Raw genomic sequence first — 25779 nt, 5'->3', positions numbered from 1 at the left:
AAGAGACATAGTGAAGTACTAAAAAGGGTAATAACCTGAGTTATAAGGAGCTATAACACATTGAGCAATGGTAGAGGGTAAATTAAGAAATTACTGTAAGTAATAGATATAGTGAGAGGTTATATAAAGCAACTCAGTTACACAGATGGTTTGTGTGTGGCATCAGAAACCAAGGTTTTTAAAGCGTATAGTAAGTTATTGTAGTACAGATAAATGACTTACCAGAATGATAATACATGACAGTAGCATGATAAAATATACAGCAGCATGGAAAGCATGGCAGACAACCTTTTCACTTCTACCAACAGATATGCTTTAGCTAGGATTCTGATTTAACATGCCAATGGTCTGGTGACAGGACTGGCAAAAGAAAATGTACCTGTAGGAATAATATCCAGGAATGTATCTTTACATAATAAAATCAAATTAATATAATATATATTGTACACAAATAAAAGGGGTGAAGTTAAATTCTTTTTTTTTTTTTTTTTTTTTTTTTGTTTTGCCCTAAAAAGTGTCATATTTTTATATTTTTCTTAAAGATGTGTATTTATTTTGCCACTCACTATTCATTGTGTCCTTTCTTTTCAGACACCGCCCTTTTCGAAAGCTACACACAAGGGGAGATACGAGAGTTAGTATCTACTCTGGTAGAAAGGTACAGTCAGTCCTTGCATTCTGGAGACGACCCAAAAAATGTACCCAGGATGAAGAGAGCACGTGTGCGAAAACAGCCTTGCACCATAAAGGAGCTGGAAGTGAGAGTCAGCGAGTTGGGGCTGGGATATGTATCAGACGAGACAGTTCTGTTCCGCTATTGCAGTGGTACATGCGACGCTGCTGTGCGCAACTACGACCTCTCATTACAGAGCATTCGAGGCAAAAAGAAAATAAAAAAAGAAAAAGTGAGAGCAAAACCTTGCTGCAGGCCTCTTGCGTACGATGACGATATTTCTTTTCTGGACGCCAAAAATCATTACCATACTATCAAAGAGGTCTCAGCTAAAGACTGCGGCTGTGTCTGACAAATACTGATAAAGAAAACATAAAGAATGAACATGTTCTATCTCTGCTGTTAGGTTTGGACACTTGGAAATAAGATGGAGTTCACAAGATTTATCATTTCTACCTCACGTAAATATATAGAAAGGAGATCGGATTTTGTTACTGATATCGGTATCATAAAATTCAAACATTTTGAAGGATTTGGAGAGTTCATGTCCTCTGCAACATTTAAAAAGTTTGGCCACCTTGGCCCTTCATTGGAAATCTGCTTTGTGGCATTTTGATGCAGTAAACACAGAGGAAAAAAGGAAGTCATGTTTTGTGCTGCATATAGAATATTTCCTTGTTACTACGAGAAACTAAAAAAAAGTTCACATTAATGGCTGTTGAGCCGATTTATCCTCCAATTGCCACTTTCAAAGTTTCAGGGCTTAATTTAACTAACAGAATACACAATTTGCCACTTCTACCAGATGGAGGTGGGGACCAAGGTATAACATATTAAGCGAGTATTATCTGTGCCAAAAATCCAAGCTTTTCACTTTACACTTTAAAAGTTTCTGACTTGTTGCTAGTGTACATTTTACTACGCAGTTACAACAGCCTAATCAATATACAGACTAAAGGTTATCAACATTATTTAATTATATATGTGCACGTTTTGCCTGTAAATGTTGTTGAATGCCTATTAGTATGGGTTGACATTTTTCCTATAAAGGTATTATTTATAAGTATTATGAAGACCTTTCACAGCAGGCCAGGGTTGGTTATGACAGAAATATGACCTACATTATTATATTTACTTAGTCATGATGAAATTGTGTATTTACATTCCACATGCCATAGATATGTATGAAAGCAAATAAAGAGCTATTTAAGTGCAAAGCTGTTGTGATCTACCCAGAGTCCATTAGATATGGCTTCACAGAAAAGCAAGGAACAGTCATTTTGTCCCATAGATGCTTTAAACATCCTCTCTAAAGGCTCTAAGGGCTACCTAAACCACATGGCCCCATAATAGCTTGAAAGGCTTTGGACATAGTGCCCTGCTGTAATTGTGCTATATATATATATATATATATATATATATATATAGACACAAAGCAATGGCTCTAAGACAAAGCAATGGCTCTAAGACATTAGCAGCACTTTATGTTGAGATCTCCTGTTACAGTGCACCCTGCTTCCTTTTCTTAAGGAAAAATTAATTGCCACAATTTCCAACTGTGCTACAGTATCCTTTAATGTACTTGATTGCTGCCAGTTCATTGGTTGTCCTTCCTTGGACCACATTTGGTAGGGCTACTGCATACCGGGAACCTGCCACAAGACCTGCCATTTTTGGATGCAGTCATCTAGCCAACACAATTTGACTTTTTGCAAAACCACTGTGAAACTTATGCTTATCCTTTTTACCTGCTTTTAACACATAACCTTCAGAAACTGACTGTTCAATTGCTACTCTTATCCTACCCCTTTGACATATGCCATTACATGGATATATATAGGTTTTTGACCCCAAATATGTTTGTTATACAAGCAATGTGATTACCCAGCGATGCCATCTATCATATGCCTGGCAGAAGCAGGAATATTGAGCCTTGCTTGCCCCAGTGGAAAATCCAGTAGCAAGTGAATGACAAATGTGTTCAACAGTAAAAGCCATATTAGTTATTTCATGGACACCTTTTCACCTCTACATTCTAAATAAAATTTGGTGGTTTATTCAAATGGAGAGATCTAATCTATGCAGTATTACAATTTACAGATAGCTGCATTTGTACTGTCATTGATAGTGTCACATAATGGCTAATCTTTTATGTAATTCACGATCTTTGTTTTAATGGCAATATCACTTTCCCATATATATTCTCAGACATTATACTAATTTATACTACAATAGCTAAAAGGAATGACCTAGCCTGCATTGATGGTTTTCTCTTTAAAAGTAAAAGAATTAAAGAAATTGCTTACTAATAGCGCCAAGTTACACAGGCATTGCATAGCCAGAGCATTTTAATTATAGTTTTGGATAGAAGGGGTAGAAAAGGGTAAACTGATTTTTTTCTACATGTGTACCATTGAGGATATTTCTGTCCTTCCTGTCCCAGAGAAGAAAAAGAGTAATTGAAATTATTGAAATAGAATTATTTTCTTATTTCTCACCAAGCCAGGTTTTCAAATTGAACTATTTCCCCTCACCTCTTGTTCTGGGGAAAACTCTATTTTTAATTTTTCATTATTTCCTTTACCTTTTCAGAGGTAATCTGCTAAATAGGGACAAAGAGAGCAATAAGGCGATGGAGGGAATAACCCTTTTCTAAACAATTACTTAGTGGTACACTTTAATGCACTCATTACATTATAAATTTAAAAAAAAAACTACAATGTTTTATGTCATGCATAATATGTAGTTCTTAATTTCTCTACCCAGGTACTCAAACCTCTAAACCTGATGATACGTGTCTTATCTATGTTAAAGTAGAAGATATAAGGCAACAGAAAGCCAACCTAAAGTTTCAAAATGTTAATCGACGTAAAATGTTACACTGGTATAATGAATATTTACCAATTAATAAAATTACATAAAATACACAATAAGTATATATTAAAAATAATATATGCCTATTTTTCCAGGATAAAGCCTCTTCTACTTGACATTTTAGTCTCAATAGCACACAATTTTATTACTTCTCTATACATTCACACCACTAATCCCTCTCTGTCCTCATAACTTTTTTCCACATTTTCATTGAATATCTACAGTATTTTAGACCTAGACAGGATAACTGTGTATTTGCTTCTCTATGCAACACAGACAGATTATGGCTAGTGGGAGGGCCCCTAACGGTGCTTTACATACTTTCCTGAAAACAGGAAGCTGTGGTAAACACACATGTGATGCTGAACCTCTACAAATGAAATAACTGAAATCAAATGAATAAAAGGGATGAGTTCAGAAGAAGCCTGTACAACTGTACAGAAAGGAAGGAAAGGCTGGAGTTCAGCTTTATATTTGATCATTCTGCTTCAATATTTGTCACCTCTGCCACTTCAGTACTATCTCACAAAAAGTTATTTACTTTCAGGTATCACTCAGTGGGGTAACAGAGACAGCTTCTAAAGTTCTAAAGAAGTCTCCTATTAAAAGATTAGTTTTCAGCTGGTGTTGGGAAATATAATTACAATCTATACACCTCTGACAACACATATGTCTTTAGACTTTTTTTTAAATGATTTAGAGAAAAACTAAAGGCGACTCACTAAATTGCCAGTGCCAGTTCTTCACCTGGTACTACGCCATAATAGAGTCTTCAGGCCATCCTAATTGGCCAGGCCGGAATAATAAAACTCCTGCAGCACAGTTTACACTTTGCAGAACATTGTGAACAGGTCATAAAGAGATGCCTTTTCACAGTTTTCTGTTCTATAGATTTAGTTTCACTTTAGCACAAAATGTTTTATTAACACATAATTAAAAAATTTACACTGACCAAAAGGTCTAAAAAACACATTATAGGTACCCAATAGTTGTGATTATGCCTTACCACATTTTACATTATGTCCTTATATATTATATATAAGTTTCAAAAAATCTGTGGTCAGAGGTATCTAAAAAATCCGTTTTGGATGTATTAATATAGTTTGGGTTTCCCAACCAGGGTTCTGTGGAACCCTAGGGTTCCTCCAGAGCTTGCTAGGAGTATATTGAGCAATGAGCAATTTATACCTCTCGGGTCAGTTTAATTGACACCAATTATATTTTTGGTTAAATAACTAATATACTGTGAACTGTGGATATAGTTATTATAGAAATGGGTTCCCTGAAGACCTAAAAAGTTATTTCAACGGTTCCTGCAGGTTAAAAAAGTTGGAAAGGGCTGATTTAATGGTATTAATTTAAATGAGACACCATCTGTTAAATTATTCAATATTTGTTCATCGTGTTTGGATTAAGTAAAATACCTGGATAACTGTTTGGTTTATCATGGTTTGTAATTTGAAAATATGATAAATAATACAATTATGCCAGTTTAGTGAAGCAGTTAGAGGGGATTTCAATCAAGGGTTAAAATGTTCGCTTGCCTTATATCACACGTTAGTATTAGACCTACTACTGTATATGATCAGCCTTCTATCACTTCTGATTAAACCAGGAAATGTAGAAACATGCACAAATGCATCTAGTAGAATTATTTCCTGTGCTGGCCTTTCTGCTAATGGTATCAAAAAGCCAATATTGTTTTAACTTGTTTTCATCTCTGAATATGTTTTACTAAGGGGTTACATTTCTCTAGTTTGAAAGTTCTGTTGGGGCCTGCCCCTTAATATAGCTAGGACATGACTGCACAGGTAATGGTTACCTTCTAGAGGTTTTAATTATAAAAGGTACACTCAAATAAACATGATTTCCTGTTTAGTTTGCAAAGAAAATGCTAACTACAGAATAAACAAGGGTAGAGAAAAGCTTCAGCTGGCTAAGTGTCAGATGTGGGTTTCATTTTTATTTTTTATTTATTTTATTTGGCAACACTCTTAGCAGGGGTGTTGCAGGGGTCCTTATCAGGAGTGTAGTCGAAAAAAAGACGTGGGGGCATGGTACTATCCATGGCAAGCGCACATGGATGCATCATTCTTATGTAAGCACCTCATTCCCGAAAAAAGTGACGGCACAATGAGGCAAGTGAGCCCACACGTGCCTGCCCCACTACACCCCTGGTCCTTAAAAAATAGAGGCAAAGCAATTATTTCCTTACCTTTATCCTAATTCAAAAAATAAACCTAGAATTTCAGTGGAATTATTCTCACCCTGCAAAGGCTAAATGCTAGTATTTGTCTAGGGCAGCGGTCGCCAACCGGTGGTCAGCAAGAAAATTTTGCTGGTCCGCGGCTCTGGCTGATGTGCCGCGGAGGGAAGAAGGACCTCGCCGGGGCGGAGCACCGGCCAGAGCTGTGGACCATGCCTACTATACAGATCGCAGGATCTCTGGACACAACCCGCCCCCTCTGTTTGGGCCTGCGATTGGAGAGTGGGCAGGTTCCGGCATCATGACATCACTCTGGGGGAAGTTTCTTCCCATTTGAGTGACACCTAGCTCCCTGCCCATGTGCGGACCAGAGCTGGTAAATTTAAAACCCGAAAAGGTTGGCGAGCACTGCTCTAGGGGGTGTAAAAAAATGTACTTGTCGTATTACCTTGGTCCCTCAGGCTCCTGTGTGGATGGCCGGTGCAGTCTCTTCTCCAAGGTCCTAGGCACTAACATCATCCTCTACAGTGCAGGACCTTTTGCCCTACATTGTAAGTGAGGATGTAAGGAGAGTTCACAAACTACAATGTGAATGCCAACTGCAGGGCCAGCAAGGGTAGATAAAATCCTTTTTTATCCCATAGACAAAAAAAAAGCAAACAACTTTAAAGCTTGCAATGCAGGTATTATATGTTTTATTATATATTATTTCTAGGGCTCTATTTATAAAACAGGGAATTCCTTCAAACATCTAATGGTGTAAATCAGTTACTGCCATTGAAAAACGTGGATTTGAAAGATTCCTATAAGGGAATGTTTGAGGGAATGTCCCACTTCCTGTTTTATAGACAAAGCAATCATTATTTCCTTAATTCGGTTAACTCCTTGGTACCAATTTTATAGGTAGGCATACTGTGGGTATACTATAATGTGGATATGCTTTTAAAATATTCTTTATGTGTTAAATTGCATCTGTAAGGCGTTAGGGAGGTATTTAAACCACTCATCAGCCAAGAAGGTATCACAATCTTATTTAATTCGGACATATTTGCATCATCTTCAAATATCACTATTCATTGAGTGATCCAGTAGGACAACTGAATTTTATCATAAATTTCCATTTGTCACACTTAATATTGAAAAGTGAAGACCAGACAATGTGTAAGGGACACTATAAGAGGTGAGTTGCTTATATCATTATTTGTTGGGCTGACTTTTGCAGCAGTTTTTAAAGTAACATTTTTTTACAAGCAGTGGTTACAAGAAATGTTAAAATTGTGTTTCTTTTTGTCCTGACCCTAATAAACAAAGAAAATATTTACCAATATATAACCACTGTACAATTCTTTAATAATTAGTAATAAGATGACAATAATGTATTGAAAACTTTACCTAATTTTTAAAGATAATGGGTTCCAACTTTTTCTGAGTTTGTATATTGCTCCTCACTCTAAATGCTCCTGCACAGTGTAAAATGCTACCACAGAGATTGTTACTCAAGGTCACTTGTGGCAAATATTAGATACCCCAGGCAGAGAACCCAAAGAATTAGCAGGTCTATTTATCAATGTTTTAGGCCAAGATTTATACAACTTTAACCCAAAATTCACACAAATTTAACCCAAGGTTCTATGCATCTTAAATCAAGACAAATAGGCAGCCAATGCAGAACTCAACCCTTTCACAGCCAAAGACAGTGCCCCTCTTTTGATTACTGCAAAAACACTGCAGTTACCAACACTGATATGTTTGATTAGGGATTTAATAACATTCATAAAATATTTCTAACTTTATTAAAATTCTAAGTATCTTTAAGGGAAAACAGTTTGTTAAATTCTCTACTTTAATTTTTTTTTAAACTACCCCTTTTATGTTATATATGTACACATTTGTATGGCTGGTTCAGAGGATATTATATTCCACTATTTAAAAAAAAAAGATTCAGTTCAATACATTGGGCTAAAAATATAATGACTAAAATACTTAACATACATTCACTGTGTCCTAAATGTCACAAGTTATTCATACTGTTCTGTAAACATTTTATGTAATGGTACATTATTGGTTACATATGTTCCAATTATATTATATATATGTGCGTTTGTGTGTGTGCGCGCGTCTGTATGTATATATAAATAATATAGCCAACAAGAAATATGTTTATTTTATTTCTTTTGTTATTTAAACTTGTTTTTAGGATCTTGCTTTGTGAAAATGTATTTATTCCTTTTTATTCTTCAAATTCAAATTTTTATTTGTACCAAGTAATTTTGTATAAAAATGTCAAAATGCTAAATATTTAAAAAAAATAAAAGTGTAATGTCTAAAGGATTGTGTGCTTTCTTGAAAATTGTTTGTTATTATTTCACATTGTATAATTTATAATGATTCACAACAATCTACTGAGCTTTCACTAAGTTTTCAATGATAATAAGAATAAAGGATCATTTTGTATAAATAACTACCGGTAAGTAGAAAAACAGAATTCATTGCTTTATTGGAGATAAAATAGTGAATATACAATAATGCAAAAAAAAATTTTTTTAAGATATCATCAGAAATAGGGTTATTCTCTACAGCAATGTTTATCAACCAGGATTCCTCCAGCAGTTGCTAGGGGTTTCTTTAGCAATGAGAAGTTTGTGTCTCTCAGGTCAGTTTAGGTTACACCAATGATCATTTTGGCTATCTGTAAGGATAGCATTCTTTCCACTTGATCATCACACTTTGATATAGTCAGCTGTGGATATTCTTTATTGTCAAGGGTTTCCAAAGACCTGAAAGTGTAAGGGTTCCCCTATGGTAAAAAGTTTGAGAAAGGCTGCTCTACAGATAAGCATATAATATTGTCCAAAAACAACCCTTAAATTAAATTTTAAAACTAAAATACCAATTTCTAAATTTAGCATACTGTATGAGCCCTGACTTGTAAACATTAGTCTGAAAGTGTCAAAAGCATATAAAAAGAAATAAAAGGTAGCAGTGAAGTTAATAAAATATGTCCAGGGGAAAGTAGGAATCCCTGGGATGCCTTCCAAGCAGTAACTAATAATTTTCTTAAGAAAGCCAAGGTACCTTTTGCATACAAGGCCTCAGTGCATTCTTGTCAGCCTTTCCTGATCTGCTGGACTATGATGGAAACATTCTATTGTCATGGTGACATTTGAATTGTAGTAGTAATAGAATAGAATGTAATAGGTTGTAATATAATGTAATAGGTTAAGGCTAGTAGTTTTTGCAAGGGATTTTAAGCATTTATACCACTGGTTGTTTTTTTTAATCTTTTTTATTACAGTTGTCTTTAGGCAAAAAGTGTTTTGGTTTATTACTTAATACATTGTCCAGGGGTGTTTTGCTGCCTAACTGCCTCTAAAAAATTGATATGAAAATCTTGCAACCACTAATGCAAGTGTGTGTTTTTGATGCCAGAAGTTGAAATAAAAAAAGGATCTAAAAAGTATGCAAATGCAAATATGCAAATATTGCAAGCAAGCATGCAAACACCTGCAAAAACTTCTAGAAATGCCTGCAAAAAAAAGCATTTTTATCTGATATCACTCCTGGGAACGTTGTGGTCAGTAGGTAAATGTTGCTGTAAAATCTAAGGCTTCCTACACACGGCAGATTATTCTCATCCGTTAATCGCCTCAGGGGTAATATCAGGTGAGAATCTGGTGTGTTTACAGTGCTCTTCCAAAGTCATTAATGGATCCGTCCTGGTGGATCCACAAATGATAAACAATCATAATACAAGTAAAAGGGAGAGAGCACAGCGGGGCGCGCTCTGTCGTTCTACCCCCTCCCCTCTCCATAGAGCAGAATTGTGCTGAATGTACAGCACTCGTTCATGCATTGTACAGTCTTTTGTCGTTGAAAAGGATTGTGATAGATCCTTTCCAACGGCAAAAATGTAACATGTGTACGTAGCCTAGGTGTAACAGTGCAAATCACAGAACTCCACATTCATCTGGAACCTAATACCATTACAATCAAGCATTGATAATTTTAGCAGGCAAAAATGTCCACTGTTGAAACCTTACTAATAAATAATATTAAAATATAGTTTATTTTTCTGCATGTTTTGAGGTATGATGTTTTTATTTTCAGGCAATTTATATGAGTGACACACTTTAAAAATATTGTTTAGTATTGTATCGTGTTAAATACAGAGATTAGCAGACTAGGCTTGACCAAGCCACCTCCTGACTGGATTCACTTTTTAACATTCCCTCAGTTTGAAAATGTGATTTTCGCCTATTTGTAAGCAACAATTACCCAGCAAAAATTAATTAAAACAATATTCCCCCAAGAAAAATGTCATACTCCAAAATTTATACAACACATGTTCTTCAATAGAAAAGTTATTTTGTATAATTCATCCTATTTATAATATAAGTAATCCCAGCATCAAGGAGGGATCTTTGGGGTGGATTACCCTAGAAATAGGGGGTGCCACCATGGTAAAGGTCATGTAGGCTGGTAATCATTAGGCAAGGGGCATTCACATTCACAGATCATCTTGGTAAGTAAATAAAAGTTTGCCTTTTTTTTTTTTTTTTTTCACTTTTCTTGGGAGAGCACACTTTTTTGAAAAATAAATAAAGGAATAAATCAGGTATCCTCCAAGCATGTTGATTGGGGGGGGGGGGGTTGTTTAAGAAATGCCCATGCCTCAATGAACAATGGACTGTCCAAAATTCCTCCACAATGACGTGACAGACTAAAAAAGTCATACAGAAAATTATTACTTCAAGTTATTGCTGCTAAGGTGGTTCCACAAGCTTTTTTTGTCCTGAAATATAAAACCTTAGAATTGAAGGAGGTGTTCTTTTTCCAAAGACAGTATTTGATTCAGTACATCAATGGTATTAGATAGATAGATCTGCTGATATGTAACATTCATAAACAGGGTGATTTTTATTGTGTACAGAAATTTCACAGCAGCATTGCTACCATGTGGCCCAGGTAGTGCTACATGGCAATGCTTTAATTTGTTTGTCACCTAAAGTTTATTTAAATCTAAACTGCTAACACAATTTAAAGAGTTACAGGAACAATATTTCTACACTTTTCTTTTAGACAAAATTTTTAAATCAAATATTTAAAAAGTGACCAGTCTAGTGTTTTGTAGTTTCTCTAAACCCATAAAACTGTCACTTACATGGATATATTTCAGAAAACTTTTAGCTTTTAGTTTAAAAGGGTATTTTTGTCTGACCTTTCACAGTAGTCTGGAGCTGTGTTCAAATAGGAATGGGATATTTTTTATAAATGTATTTTGCCTAGAACCAATTAAAAAAATAATACATCTAAGCTTTATATTTTTGAGGTTTTAGTATAAATTACACCAAAGGTAAGGTAGCTAATTTTCTATGGGTTTGAGGTGGTCCCAGGTCAATAGGGAAGGTGCCTATAAATGTTTGCTATTGAATTTAATTTAGTGTCTGACATTACTATTCTTTTCTTTTGAAAATGCCATTAATATGGTAATATTCATTTCTTTTTTAATCACCTAGCAAAAACAATGCAGATCAGGACTTTTAATTTGCCTATTTGTATTTCCTAAATTAGAAATGCATACTAAAAGGTAAAAAAAATTCTACTGCTGGTTAGATTAGTAAAATACATTCCCTTTGTATTTAAACAAATAATGTGAAGATTCTTAAGTATGTTATCTTTTAAAAGCATTCACAACCCAGGTAAAAAAGCATATGTCTTGCCAGTATGCTTTTGTGGGGTATCAATGATTTCTGTGCGAGGGCTGACATATATACCATACCTATAACTTCATAATCAGCCGGAAGCATGAACTTTACTGACGAATGGCAGTAATTGAATTACCCCGGTGAATGTGTCAGGGAATGCCAGATTTCCTGCATTATAAAAAAGACCCCTTTGTGTTCAGATTAGGAGAAAAAAAAATTAAAATGTGCAATTAACCCTAGAAAATGTTGCAATATCTAAATATCATTACACACTTTAACATATGCCGTACCACTATATTTGCTTACATTGACATGTGCATTTGTTTCTTTCAGAGTCTCAATGCCTTGATTGTTCTTAAGATGAAGGTATGGAAGAGGACAGCTCCTGCTTTGATGCTCCTCTGTGCTGTGTTGTCTTTACTGATCTGCACCGAAGTCTTCTTTCGGAGCTGGAAATTCAGTTCAGCCTCATCTCGGTCTGTAACAAGTTTGTCACCAAAAAGACAGCGGAGATTCCCAAGAGCCACAGAACGCAAGCCACCCATGATCACTCAATGTAAGAACAGTATCAAGTTCTTTAACATCTATATACAAGGCATATATTTTCTCTGCATTCTTTATTTTTCTTGTAAAAAAGGTAAATTTAAACACTGTAAATGAATATTATAATTCATTCTTTCATTAAAAGGTTGTGACAGATGGTTCACTGATTCAGTAAATTTTAGAGCACTACTTTTTCCTTCTGTATCAATGATTTGTGATAAACATAGTCACAACTGTGACAAATTAACATAGCATTAATTTAATGAATGGTTCACTTAAAACTTGGAAGTCAAATGAAAGTTACCTCATTTTCACCTGGCATTCAATGGAAAAAACAATTAACATAGATAGGACTTGGCAGTAACTCCAACTATGACAGAAGATTTATGGTTGTATTTACATTCAAATTAGGTGGTTCACTTCCATATACACAAACCAGACTGAAGTCTTAAACAATGGCCCATCAGCCATCACTTTTGCTTTGGAGATGAAAGACAGCCTGAAGAAGCAAAATAGTTTTTAGATTCACTTTGTGAAGAATCTTGACTCTAATATTTATAATATACGGTATGTTCTTTTAATTCTAGTGCAGGGAGACAGAACTTATGTGGTTCAGAATATTTAGTGATTTAACAGTGTAGCATAAAAAGTGTAAAATATCCACAAGTATGTTTCGAAATGAAATAGATAAAATGTACTGACCTTTTTAGGTTAACTCGGGAATTTTTTTGAACTGAGCAAGTTTGATCTTGCAATACAAAATAATTTGTATTTAGCTTTTGGTTTTGTTTTAGTTTTGTGTTTTGCTTTTATCCCAAATAACGATGTAGTTATTTAACCTATTTTTGATTAACATACATATATTTACTTGGTACCGCAGTATTATTTTGCAAAATATCTAAACAGCTCTAAAAATATTCAAGGAACCCTAAACTTTAGTACAAACTTTTCTTAAAGTATTAAACAAATTTGGAAATTGTAGAGCTCCTGTAAAGTTTTTAGTGTGGCCTGGTAAGCCGAGTGAAGAAAACAATTTAGGTAGGAACAAAGACTGCAAGAAAACACATTTTCAATATGACGAAAATGGTTACAACCTGTGTCAGGCTAATATTTACGTCCTTTCCTTGTAAAAATCCTTATTTTCTTGTTCTGTTATCACAGACTTGTCAAATGTGCAGGAAGTAAGTGAAATCTCCAAAACATTCTCAGACCCCAATGACACATGGGCAGAAGTATTCACTTATCTTGGCTTTAAATAAGATGTAAAGCCATTTTAACAATTTTTAGATCTAGCATATTATCTTAAGTGCAAGTCTTCTTTCCCCCGACATTTCTCAGTAGTGTACAAAGTGCCTTTAATCCATACTACCTTGAGAAGATTAGCAGTTTTTGTGCCAACCTTACATGAAGGAAGTTACAGAGCTTCACTTAGGGACACCAGCCACAGTTTACTTTGGCAGAGCCTTTCTGACTTTGGATTTGTGGCGGCACTTGGTTATTTCAGGACTTGCAGGATAGTAGTCAAAAATATTTGTAATTTTTTAAATTATGCCTGCTGTAAAAATGTGACTGATGCTTTTTAATCACCCTCAAACTGACAGAAATAAAAAAAAGAAAACCTTAATTATAAGGAATCAAAAAACAGCTAAGGGTATTGAGGTGACAACAAATATATTTGTGCTACGATTAATTTAAAGGACGTTTGAAGTTAATAAAACTTTGTGACCTTGAGGATGCAGGAACAAAGAGTACACCCACCACTATAAAACACAACCAGAGTTCACTAAATCATCAGGAAGCTAGAGTTGCCATTTGGATTTTGACCTGAAATTAGCCAGAATGGCGCACATTCGTAGCATCCAAATGCACTAATAAGGAGCCAGGTAAAACCAGGGAAATAATATTTGGTTCTAACAGGCTGCCAGGTGTCCTATTGGATACCACACCTGCATCGCATGGTGTATGCCTCACCCAGCCCCCATAAAAAGCACAGACAAGTTCCACCATATGATTATTTGCATTTATCTGTTACACAAGGCGATGATGCTTCCAGACAGAAAACACTGGGTGTCAGGGCTGCATTTTTTTCTGCAATTATGTTAGGGCTGGGTGTAAATCACAAGTGGAATTGGCTTCTGAATCAGTTTCAGCACAAACAAGTTGTAATAGGATTCCGGATTGCAAAAGCAAAGACATTTGTGCCATTTCCTCACCGTGGCGCTGCCTGTCCCTTAAAACTAAAGCATGTTGAAGATCTCATGAAGTGGATGATCCAGCATGGGTCAGCTCAATCTAAGCCCCCCGTCTCCTTTCACTTCCCACCATGCCAAATCCAACACACTCTTAGCCAGTCCACAAAGAACACTCTGCTAGGCTTCCAGACACTTCTAGATAATATAATATTTTGATGGTCTTTCTCAGCCACTACTTGCTTGGCAGATATGCAGCATCAGCACAAAATACCAGAAAACAGGTTGATTTATTCTAATTCTATGAGTTGGAATTCAGTTATTTATATACTGCAGAGTCTCTGCCAGCAACAAAAGCTGTCATGGACTAAGTGATGGAATATATGCACATGAGATCCTCTGCAGGGCTTATGTAATTCCCAAAACTACCAGAATGTCTATGTTCTTTTAACCTTCTTTAATACAGAAACAAAAAATGTCAGTCATAATCAGGCAGTCAGTAGTGACACTATCCCTACTGTCTGCAAACTGTCACAGATGCTTAGGAAGCTATAATCACAGGAGGTAAAGGAGAATGATGAGGAACAGGAAGGCCTGCTTTTCTCCCAAAGACAATGCCAGCTGAGAAGTGCCCAGCAATGTAGATGGAAACATTTTGGGCAAGAAATTAAGGCTTCCTCTCTCTTTCATGTCTCTATTAATGCAACAAAAATGGAGAAGAGTAGAATAAGGACAGGGAGGATGTTGGTTCAGAAGAAGAATAGGAATATGTCAGGGACATTCAGTCTCACACGAACCTCAGTCATTATATGTGGATGTAGAGAGCACAGTTGTGCTCCCAGATCTGGGTCTTGGGGGGGGGGCAGTCTAAGCCACATGGGTACTTTTGTATTGCCTGCCTACAAAAAGCCATGGAAAGCTTAAATGCTGCACCATAAGAAAGTACTTTTTTGAAGCTGGTTATGCACTTGCTTTTCTACTGTAAGCAAACATTTATCTCTTACAGAAAACAAGCAGAAAGCTGCAGTAGCACCAGCACTGATGAGGGACATTGTTTAACAAAGAATGTGTACATTTGTTTTCAGGAAACTTCAGCCAGACCTATCTACAGTTAGCATTCACAAGCAGCACTTGTACAAGATGGTCAATGAGTATGTGAACTCCAGCTTAGATTCTTTTTAGCCTCAGATCTAAAGAACCAACTCACTACTGGGCGTCCAAGATGTACAAACATCTGCTAGACATACTCACCTTTTATTCTGCAAGTGTCTTGGAAGGGAAGTTTAGCACAGCTGGGGGAGTGGTGACTGAAAGGTGCATTCACTTTGCATTCACTTGTCTACAGCCAATGTTGACCACCTAACCTCTCCAAATGATCCAACCATGATTCCCACACCCCCTGAAGGACTACACCAATTAGCTACAGTATGGGCCCAAGCCTTTATCTATGATGGAGCATATAAATGTTCATAAAGAATCTGTCCTCTACCTGGTGGTGCTGCTTATTCCAATGCTATCATTAACGCCACTGGTGCTGGGCTAGCCACAAATTCCAGAGATCCTGATAAACTCTTTTCCTGTTAAACATTTTTTCCAAGTTAAACTAGAAGAGCTAAAGCTCTTTAATTTCAGAAGACCCACTCCAAGCCTTTCTGTTATAAGACCTTTTTTTTGGAAGATCCACCAAAGGCTTTCTGCCTCTGCTTTTAGAAATCTCCTCCAAAGCCTCTGCACCAAAAGAGGCTCCAAAGCCTACTGTGAGGCCTTTCTACTTTTTAGTGGAAGAAATTCTCTCAGTTTCCCATGCTTTCAAGAGAGTGACTACAAAAGTAAAACACACCAAAATTCTGTAGGATACCACTAAATATTTCAGGAACACTGTGTTAATTAAAAAGAAAAATAAATAAATAAACATGTACAGAGCTGAGGAGGGACCATTTTATGTGGTTTGGAGGGCAATATGAGAAAAACAGTTTACAACTCCCTCTGGCCCCTAAATCCTGCTCACAGCAGCACACAATTACAGACCTAACTCTTTTCTAGCCAGAACCTGAACCCTGGAAAGTGTTTGGTTAAACTTAGGTCTAGAAATTAACCGAGACATGTTTGAGCAACACCAATCCACTTTATTAATACAATTTCTTTATTAAAAACTACCCCTTCCTTTTCACCATCACAAGCTCAAACACATTGAAGCTGCTCTCAGGCTCAGAGTTAATGCTGACCACGTTAAAGGAAGTACCGGTTAAAGGTGAGTGCCACAATTCAATGATAATGAGTTTGAAAAAAACAAAAACATTTGAATCCCATGTATGTACCCATAATACCCTGTCACTGGGACCAGAAGTAAGGGAAGATCTCATGAAGGACACAAAAAAACAATAAAAACCCTCAGTGTAATTACATGTCCTATGCTGACTTTTACTGATTTTGGACATTTATGTTAGTGATGTTCAAAGCACTGACTTTTCATTTACCCAAACATGTGCATGTGTATTTGTCTGATTTGCAGATAAATATGCAGACTAGGAGCCCAAACAATGATGATTTATAAATCATATGATTCTAGATTACTAGACAAATCTTTATGCATATATTCCAAGCCTAATTTCAATAGATCATAGATTTGTGTGCTTTGTGAATGGATTTGCTCACTGCTAGTTGCTGTTTTAGATTATCGAAAGTGTTTTACAAATATTTTGAAAGTGTAGTAACCCAATATGCTGTGAAGATATTATCCAACTGGTCAGGTAGTAAAGGACCGCATCAAATTACAATGGGCCTTCTTACAAACAACCACTTGGTCTATATCTATATGCTCCCCAGGCCCTATCTGGTGGTTTTAATTTAAAGAAAATAGGGAATGTTCTCCTGCATTGCAGGAAACAGTGTTCCTTTGATCAAAGCTATCATACCCTTTTCTTTGACACACAGGCCCTTAACTCTTTCTTAGGCGTTGATACCCACAACAGTTTTCCTCTCAAATTTCTTGGCTTAAAAACTAAGAGAATGTTAAGCCACTCTAAAGAAATTAAAGGGTTAAATACTTCACACGGTTCTTTGCTGAAATGGTTTTATTCCCAGATGTCACTTTACAATCCAATTTCATTTTACACCTGGGAGTAATAAATGAAAGCTAATATTTTTTATGCAGCGGATCTGCATATGTCCTGGATAATACATTCTGTATTTTTATGGCACTAGTATAAAATGTTTGTAGGATCTGCATATTGAGGTGTTAAGTTGACACCAAGAGACATAGTGAAGTACTAAAAAGGGTAATAACCTGAGTTATAAGGAGCTATAACACATTGAGCAATGGTAGAGGGTAAATTAAGAAATTACTGTAAGTAATAGATATAGTGAGAGGTTATATAAAGCAACTCAGTTACACAGATGGTTTGTGTGTGGCATCAGAAACCAAGGTTTTTAAAGCGTATAGTAAGTTATTGTAGTACAGATAAATGACTTACCAGAATGATAATACATGACAGTAGCATGATAAAATATACAGCAGCATGGAAAGCATGGCAGACAACCTTTTCACTTCTACCAACAGATATGCTTTAGCTAGGATTCTGATTTAACATGCCAATGGTCTGGTGACAGGACTGGCAAAAGAAAATGTACCTGTAGGAATAATATCCAGGAATGTATCTTTACATAATAAAATCAAATTAATATAATATATATTGTACACAAATAAAAGGGGTGAAGTTAAATTTTTTTTTTTTTTTTTTTTTTTTTTTATGCTTTGCCCTAAAAAGTGTCATATTTTTATATTTTTCTTAAAGGATGTTATTTATTTGGCCACTCACTATTCATTGTGTCCTTTCTTTTCAGACACCGCCCTTTTCGAAAGCTACACACAAGGGGAGATACGAGAGTTAGTATCTACTCTGGTAGAAAGGTACAGTCAGTCCTTGCATTCTGGAGACGACCCAAAAAATGTACCCAGGATGAAGAGAGCACGTGTGCGAAAACAGCCTTGCACCATAAAGGAGCTGGAAGTGAGAGTCAGCGAGTTGGGGCTGGGATATGTATCAGACGAGACAGTTCTGTTCCGCTATTGCAGTGGTACATGCGACGCTGCTGTGCGCAACTACGACCTCTCATTACAGAGCATTCGAGGCAAAAAGAAAATAAAAAAAGAAAAAGTGAGAGCAAAACCTTGCTGCAGGCCTCTTGCGTACGATGACGATATTTCTTTTCTGGACGCCAAAAATCATTACCATACTATCAAAGAGGTCTCAGCTAAAGACTGCGGCTGTGTCTGACAAATACTGATAAAGAAAACATAAAGAATGAACATGTTCTATCTCTGCTGTTAGGTTTGGACACTTGGAAATAAGATGGAGTTCACAAGATTTATCATTTCTACCTCACGTAAATATATAGAAAGGAGATCGGATTTTGTTACTGATATCGGTATCATAAAATTCAAACATTTTGAAGGATTTGGAGAGTTCATGTCCTCTGCAACATTTAAAAAGTTTGGCCACCTTGGCCCTTCATTGGAAATCTGCTTTGTGGCATTTTGATGCAGTAAACACAGAGGAAAAAAGGAAGTCATGTTTTGTGCTGCATATAGAATATTTCCTTGTTACTACGAGAAACTAAAAAAAAGTTCACATTAATGGCTGTTGAGCCGATTTATCCTCCAATTGCCACTTTCAAAGTTTCAGGGCTTAATTTAACTAACAGAATACACAATTTGCCACTTCTACCAGATGGAGGTGGGGACCAAGGTATAACATATTAAGCGAGTATTATCTGTGCCAAAAATCCAAGCTTTTCACTTTACACTTTAAAAGTTTCTGACTTGTTGCTAGTGTACATTTTACTACGCAGTTACAACAGCCTAATCAATATACAGACTAAAGGTTATCAACATTATTTAATTATATATGTGCACGTTTTGCCTGTAAATGTTGTTGAATGCCTATTAGTATGGGTTGACATTTTTCCTATAAAGGTATTATTTATAAGTATTATGAAGACCTTTCACAGCAGGCCAGGGTTGGTTATGACAGAAATATGACCTACATTATTATATTTACTTAGTCATGATGAAATTGTGTATTTACATTCCACATGCCATAGATATGTATGAAAGCAAATAAAGAGCTATTTAAGTGCAAAGCTGTTGTGATCTACCCAGAGTCCATTAGATATGGCTTCACAGAAAAGCAAGGAACAGTCATTTTGTCCCATAGATGCTTTAAACATCCTCTCTAAAGGCTCTAAGGGCTACCTAAACCACATGGCCCCATAATAGCTTGAAAGGCTTTGGACATAGTGCCCTGCTGTAATTGTGCTATATATATATATATATATATATATATATATATAGACACAAAGCAATGGCTCTAAGACAAAGCAATGGCTCTAAGACATTAGCAGCACTTTATGTTGAGATCTCCTGTTACAGTGCACCCTGCTTCCTTTTCTTAAGGAAAAATTAATTGCCACAATTTCCAACTGTGCTACAGTATCCTTTAATGTACTTGATTGCTGCCAGTTCATTGGTTGTCCTTCCTTGGACCACATTTGGTAGGGCTACTGCATACCGGGAACCTGCCACAAGACCTGCCATTTTTGGATGCAGTCATCTAGCCAACACAATTTGACTTTTTGCAAAACCACTGTGAAACTTATGCTTATCCTTTTTACCTGCTTTTAACACATAACCTTCAGAAACTGACTGTTCAATTGCTACTCTTATCCTACCCCTTTGACATATGCCATTACATGGATATATATAGGTTTTTGACCCCAAATATGTTTGTTATACAAGCAATGTGATTACCCAGCGATGCCATCTATCATATGCCTGGCAGAAGCAGGAATATTGAGCCTTGCTTGCCCCAGTGGAAAATCCAGTAGCAAGTGAATGACAAATGTGTTCAACAGTAAAAGCCATATTAGTTATTTCATGGACACCTTTTCACCTCTACATTCTAAATAAAATTTGGTGGTTTATTCAAATGGAGAGATCTAATCTATGCAGTATTACAATTTACAGATAGCTGCATTTGTACTGTCATTGATAGTGTCACATAATGGCTAATCTTTTATGTAATTCACGATCTTTGTTTTAATGGCAATATCACTTTCCCATATATATTCTCAGACATTATACTAATTTATACTACAATAGCTAAAAGGAATGACCTAGCCTGCATTGATGGTTTTCTCTTTAAAAGTAAAAGAATTAAAGAAATTGCTTACTAATAGCGCCAAGTTACACAGGCATTGCATAGCCAGAGCATTTTAATTATAGTTTTGGATAGAAGGGGTAGAAAAGGGTAAACTGATTTTTTTCTACATGTGTACCATTGAGGATATTTCTGTCCTTCCTGTCCCAGAGAAGAAAAAGAGTAATTGAAATTATTGAAATAGAATTATTTTCTTATTTCTCACCAAGCCAGGTTTTCAAATTGAACTATTTCCCCTCACCTCTTGTTCTGGGGAAAACTCTATTTTTAATTTTTCATTATTTCCTTTACCTTTTCAGAGGTAATCTGCTAAATAGGGACAAAGAGAGCAATAAGGCGATGGAGGGAATAACCCTTTTCTAAACAATTACTTAGTGGTACACTTTAATGCACTCATTACATTATAAATTTAAAAAAAAAACTACAATGTTTTATGTCATGCATAATATGTAGTTCTTAATTTCTCTACCCAGGTACTCAAACCTCTAAACCTGATGATACGTGTCTTATCTATGTTAAAGTAGAAGATATAAGGCAACAGAAAGCCAACCTAAAGTTTCAAAATGTTAATCGACGTAAAATGTTACACTGGTATAATGAATATTTACCAATTAATAAAATTACATAAAATACACAATAAGTATATATTAAAAATAATATATGCCTATTTTTCCAGGATAAAGCCTCTTCTACTTGACATTTTAGTCTCAATAGCACACAATTTTATTACTTCTCTATACATTCACACCACTAATCCCTCTCTGTCCTCATAACTTTTTTCCACATTTTCATTGAATATCTACAGTATTTTAGACCTAGACAGGATAACTGTGTATTTGCTTCTCTATGCAACACAGACAGATTATGGCTAGTGGGAGGGCCCCTAACGGTGCTTTACATACTTTCCTGAAAACAGGAAGCTGTGGTAAACACACATGTGATGCTGAACCTCTACAAATGAAATAACTGAAATCAAATGAATAAAAGGGATGAGTTCAGAAGAAGCCTGTACAACTGTACAGAAAGGAAGGAAAGGCTGGAGTTCAGCTTTATATTTGATCATTCTGCTTCAATATTTGTCACCTCTGCCACTTCAGTACTATCTCACAAAAAGTTATTTACTTTCAGGTATCACTCAGTGGGGTAACAGAGACAGCTTCTAAAGTTCTAAAGAAGTCTCCTATTAAAAGATTAGTTTTCAGCTGGTGTTGGGAAATATAATTACAATCTATACACCTCTGACAACACATATGTCTTTAGACTTTTTTTTAAATGATTTAGAGAAAAACTAAAGGCGACTCACTAAATTGCCAGTGCCAGTTCTTCACCTGGTACTACGCCATAATAGAGTCTTCAGGCCATCCTAATTGGCCAGGCCGGAATAATAAAACTCCTGCAGCACAGTTTACACTTTGCAGAACATTGTGAACAGGTCATAAAGAGATGCCTTTTCACAGTTTTCTGTTCTATAGATTTAGTTTCACTTTAGCACAAAATGTTTTATTAACACATAATTAAAAAATTTACACTGACCAAAAGGTCTAAAAAACACATTATAGGTACCCAATAGTTGTGATTATGCCTTACCACATTTTACATTATGTCCTTATATATTATATATAAGTTTCAAAAAATCTGTGGTCAGAGGTATCTAAAAAATCCGTTTTGGATGTATTAATATAGTTTGGGTTTCCCAACCAGGGTTCTGTGGAACCCTAGGGTTCCTCCAGAGCTTGCTAGGAGTATATTGAGCAATGAGCAATTTATACCTCTCGGGTCAGTTTAATTGACACCAATTATATTTTTGGTTAAATAACTAATATACTGTGAACTGTGGATATAGTTATTATAGAAATGGGTTCCCTGAAGACCTAAAAAGTTATTTCAACGGTTCCTGCAGGTTAAAAAAGTTGGAAAGGGCTGATTTAATGGTATTAATTTAAATGAGACACCATCTGTTAAATTATTCAATATTTGTTCATCGTGTTTGGATTAAGTAAAATACCTGGATAACTGTTTGGTTTATCATGGTTTGTAATTTGAAAATATGATAAATAATACAATTATGCCAGTTTAGTGAAGCAGTTAGAGGGGATTTCAATCAAGGGTTAAAATGTTCGCTTGCCTTATATCACACGTTAGTATTAGACCTACTACTGTATATGATCAGCCTTCTATCACTTCTGATTAAACCAGGAAATGTAGAAACATGCACAAATGCATCTAGTAGAATTATTTCCTGTGCTGGCCTTTCTGCTAATGGTATCAAAAAGCCAATATTGTTTTAACTTGTTTTCATCTCTGAATATGTTTTACTAAGGGGTTACATTTCTCTAGTTTGAAAGTTCTGTTGGGGCCTGCCCCTTAATATAGCTAGGACATGACTGCACAGGTAATGGTTACCTTCTAGAGGTTTTAATTATAAAAGGTACACTCAAATAAACATGATTTCCTGTTTAGTTTGCAAAGAAAATGCTAACTACAGAATAAACAAGGGTAGAGAAAAGCTTCAGCTGGCTAAGTGTCAGATGTGGGTTTCATTTTTATTTTTTATTTATTTTATTTGGCAACACTCTTAGCAGGGGTGTTGCAGGGGTCCTTATCAGGAGTGTAGTCGAAAAAAAGACGTGGGGGCATGGTACTATCCATGGCAAGCGCACATGGATGCATCATTCTTATGTAAGCACCTCATTCCCGAAAAAAGTGACGGCACAATGAGGCAAGTGAGCCCACACGTGCCTGCCCCACTACACCCCTGGTCCTTAAAAAATAGAGGCAAAGCAATTATTTCCTTACCTTTATCCTAATTCAAAAAATAAACCTAGAATTTCAGTGGAATTATTCTCACCCTGCAAAGGCTAAATGCTAGTATTTGTCTAGGGCAGCGGTCGCCAACCGGTGGTCAGCAAGAAAATTTTGCTGGTCCGCGGCTCTGGCTGATGTGCCGCGGAGGGAAGAAGGACCTCGCCGGGGCGGAGCACCGGCCAGAGCTGTGGACCATGCCTACTATACAGATCGCAGGATCTCTGGACACAACCCGCCCCCTCTGTTTGGGCCTGCGATTGGAGAGTGGGCAGGTTCCGGCATCATGACATCACTCTGGGGGAAGTTTCTTCCCATTTGAGTGACACCTAGCTCCCTGCCCATGTGCGGACCAGAGCTGGTAAATTTAAAACCCGAAAAGGTTGGCGAGCACTGCTCTAGGGGGTGTAAAAAAATGTACTTGTCGTATTACCTTGGTCCCTCAGGCTCCTGTGTGGATGGCCGGTGCAGTCTCTTCTCCAAGGTCCTAGGCACTAACATCATCCTCTACAGTGCAGGACCTTTTGCCCTACATTGTAAGTGAGGATGTAAGGAGAGTTCACAAACTACAATGTGAATGCCAACTGCAGGGCCAGCAAGGGTAGATAAAATCCTTTTTTATCCCATAGACAAAAAAAAAGCAAACAACTTTAAAGCTTGCAATGCAGGTATTATATGTTTTATTATATATTATTTCTAGGGCTCTATTTATAAAACAGGGAATTCCTTCAAACATCTAATGGTGTAAATCAGTTACTGCCATTGAAAAACGTGGATTTGAAAGATTCCTATAAGGGAATGTTTGAGGGAATGTCCCACTTCCTGTTTTATAGACAAAGCAATCATTATTTCCTTAATTCGGTTAACTCCTTGGTACCAATTTTATAGGTAGGCATACTGTGGGTATACTATAATGTGGATATGCTTTTAAAATATTCTTTATGTGTTAAATTGCATCTGTAAGGCGTTAGGGAGGTATTTAAACCACTCATCAGCCAAGAAGGTATCACAATCTTATTTAATTCGGACATATTTGCATCATCTTCAAATATCACTATTCATTGAGTGATCCAGTAGGACAACTGAATTTTATCATAAATTTCCATTTGTCACACTTAATATTGAAAAGTGAAGACCAGACAATGTGTAAGGGACACTATAAGAGGTGAGTTGCTTATATCATTATTTGTTGGGCTGACTTTTGCAGCAGTTTTTAAAGTAACATTTTTTTACAAGCAGTGGTTACAAGAAATGTTAAAATTGTGTTTCTTTTTGTCCTGACCCTAATAAACAAAGAAAATATTTACCAATATATAACCACTGTACAATTCTTTAATAATTAGTAATAAGATGACAATAATGTATTGAAAACTTTACCTAATTTTTAAAGATAATGGGTTCCAACTTTTTCTGAGTTTGTATATTGCTCCTCACTCTAAATGCTCCTGCACAGTGTAAAATGCTACCACAGAGATTGTTACTCAAGGTCACTTGTGGCAAATATTAGATACCCCAGGCAGAGAACCCAAAGAATTAGCAGGTCTATTTATCAATGTTTTAGGCCAAGATTTATACAACTTTAACCCAAAATTCACACAAATTTAACCCAAGGTTCTATGCATCTTAAATCAAGACAAATAGGCAGCCAATGCAGAACTCAACCCTTTCACAGCCAAAGACAGTGCCCCTCTTTTGATTACTGCAAAAACACTGCAGTTACCAACACTGATATGTTTGATTAGGGATTTAATAACATTCATAAAATATTTCTAACTTTATTAAAATTCTAAGTATCTTTAAGGGAAAACAGTTTGTTAAATTCTCTACTTTAATTTTTTTTTAAACTACCCCTTTTATGTTATATATGTACACATTTGTATGGCTGGTTCAGAGGATATTATATTCCACTATTTAAAAAAAAAAGATTCAGTTCAATACATTGGGCTAAAAATATAATGACTAAAATACTTAACATACATTCACTGTGTCCTAAATGTCACAAGTTATTCATACTGTTCTGTAAACATTTTATGTAATGGTACATTATTGGTTACATATGTTCCAATTATATTATATATATGTGCGTTTGTGTGTGTGCGCGCGTCTGTATGTATATATAAATAATATAGCCAACAAGAAATATGTTTATTTTATTTCTTTTGTTATTTAAACTTGTTTTTAGGATCTTGCTTTGTGAAAATGTATTTATTCCTTTTTATTCTTCAAATTCAAATTTTTATTTGTACCAAGTAATTTTGTATAAAAATGTCAAAATGCTAAATATTTAAAAAAAATAAAAGTGTAATGTCTAAAGGATTGTGTGCTTTCTTGAAAATTGTTTGTTATTATTTCACATTGTATAATTTATAATGATTCACAACAATCTACTGAGCTTTCACTAAGTTTTCAATGATAATAAGAATAAAGGATCATTTTGTATAAATAACTACCGGTAAGTAGAAAAACAGAATTCATTGCTTTATTGGAGATAAAATAGTGAATATACAATAATGCAAAAAAAAATTTTTTTAAGATATCATCAGAAATAGGGTTATTCTCTACAGCAATG

General features: G+C 35.7%; 2 protein-coding genes across 2 annotated transcripts in view; both read left to right on the top strand.

Moving 5' to 3' along the window:
- The window catches only part of LOC140326529 (neurturin-like), an 88719-nt gene extending 81719 nt beyond the window's left edge, over nucleotides 1–7000 (top strand). The window contains exon 3 of the mRNA XM_072405201.1: nucleotides 592–7000. Coding sequence (XP_072261302.1) covers nucleotides 592–1025 — 434 coding nt within the window. The 3' untranslated portion in view covers nucleotides 1026–7000. The remainder of the gene's footprint in view (nucleotides 1–591) is intronic.
- A 4795-nt stretch (nucleotides 7001–11795) lies between these two features.
- On the top strand, nucleotides 11796–24442 carry LOC140326528 (neurturin-like). The gene is made up of 2 exons (XM_072405200.1): nucleotides 11796–12014; nucleotides 18034–24442. The coding sequence occupies exons 1-2, from the start codon at nucleotides 11819–11821 to the stop codon at nucleotides 18465–18467; spliced, it is 630 nt and encodes a 209-aa protein (XP_072261301.1). The 5' UTR covers nucleotides 11796–11818; the 3' UTR covers nucleotides 18468–24442.
- The last annotated feature ends 1337 nt before the right edge of the window (nucleotides 24443–25779 follow it).

The sequence above is a fragment of the Pyxicephalus adspersus genome, chromosome 3 (assembly GCF_032062135.1).
Source record: "Pyxicephalus adspersus chromosome 3, UCB_Pads_2.0, whole genome shotgun sequence".
Lineage (NCBI taxonomy): Eukaryota > Metazoa > Chordata > Amphibia > Anura > Pyxicephalidae > Pyxicephalus > Pyxicephalus adspersus.
This window is presented reverse-complemented; position numbering and strand designations above follow the sequence as displayed.

What these genes read in the sequence shown, in the direction of transcription:
- LOC140326528 (XM_072405200.1), top strand. Translation starts at nt 11,819, where the DNA reads ATGAAGGTATGGAAGAGGACAGCTCCTGCTTTGATGCTCCTCTGTGCT. An exon ending in GCCACCCATGATCACTCAAT is followed by an intron (nt 12,015 to 18,033) that starts GTAAGAACAGTA and finishes CTTTCTTTTCAG; the next exon opens with ACACCGCCCTTTTCGAAAGC.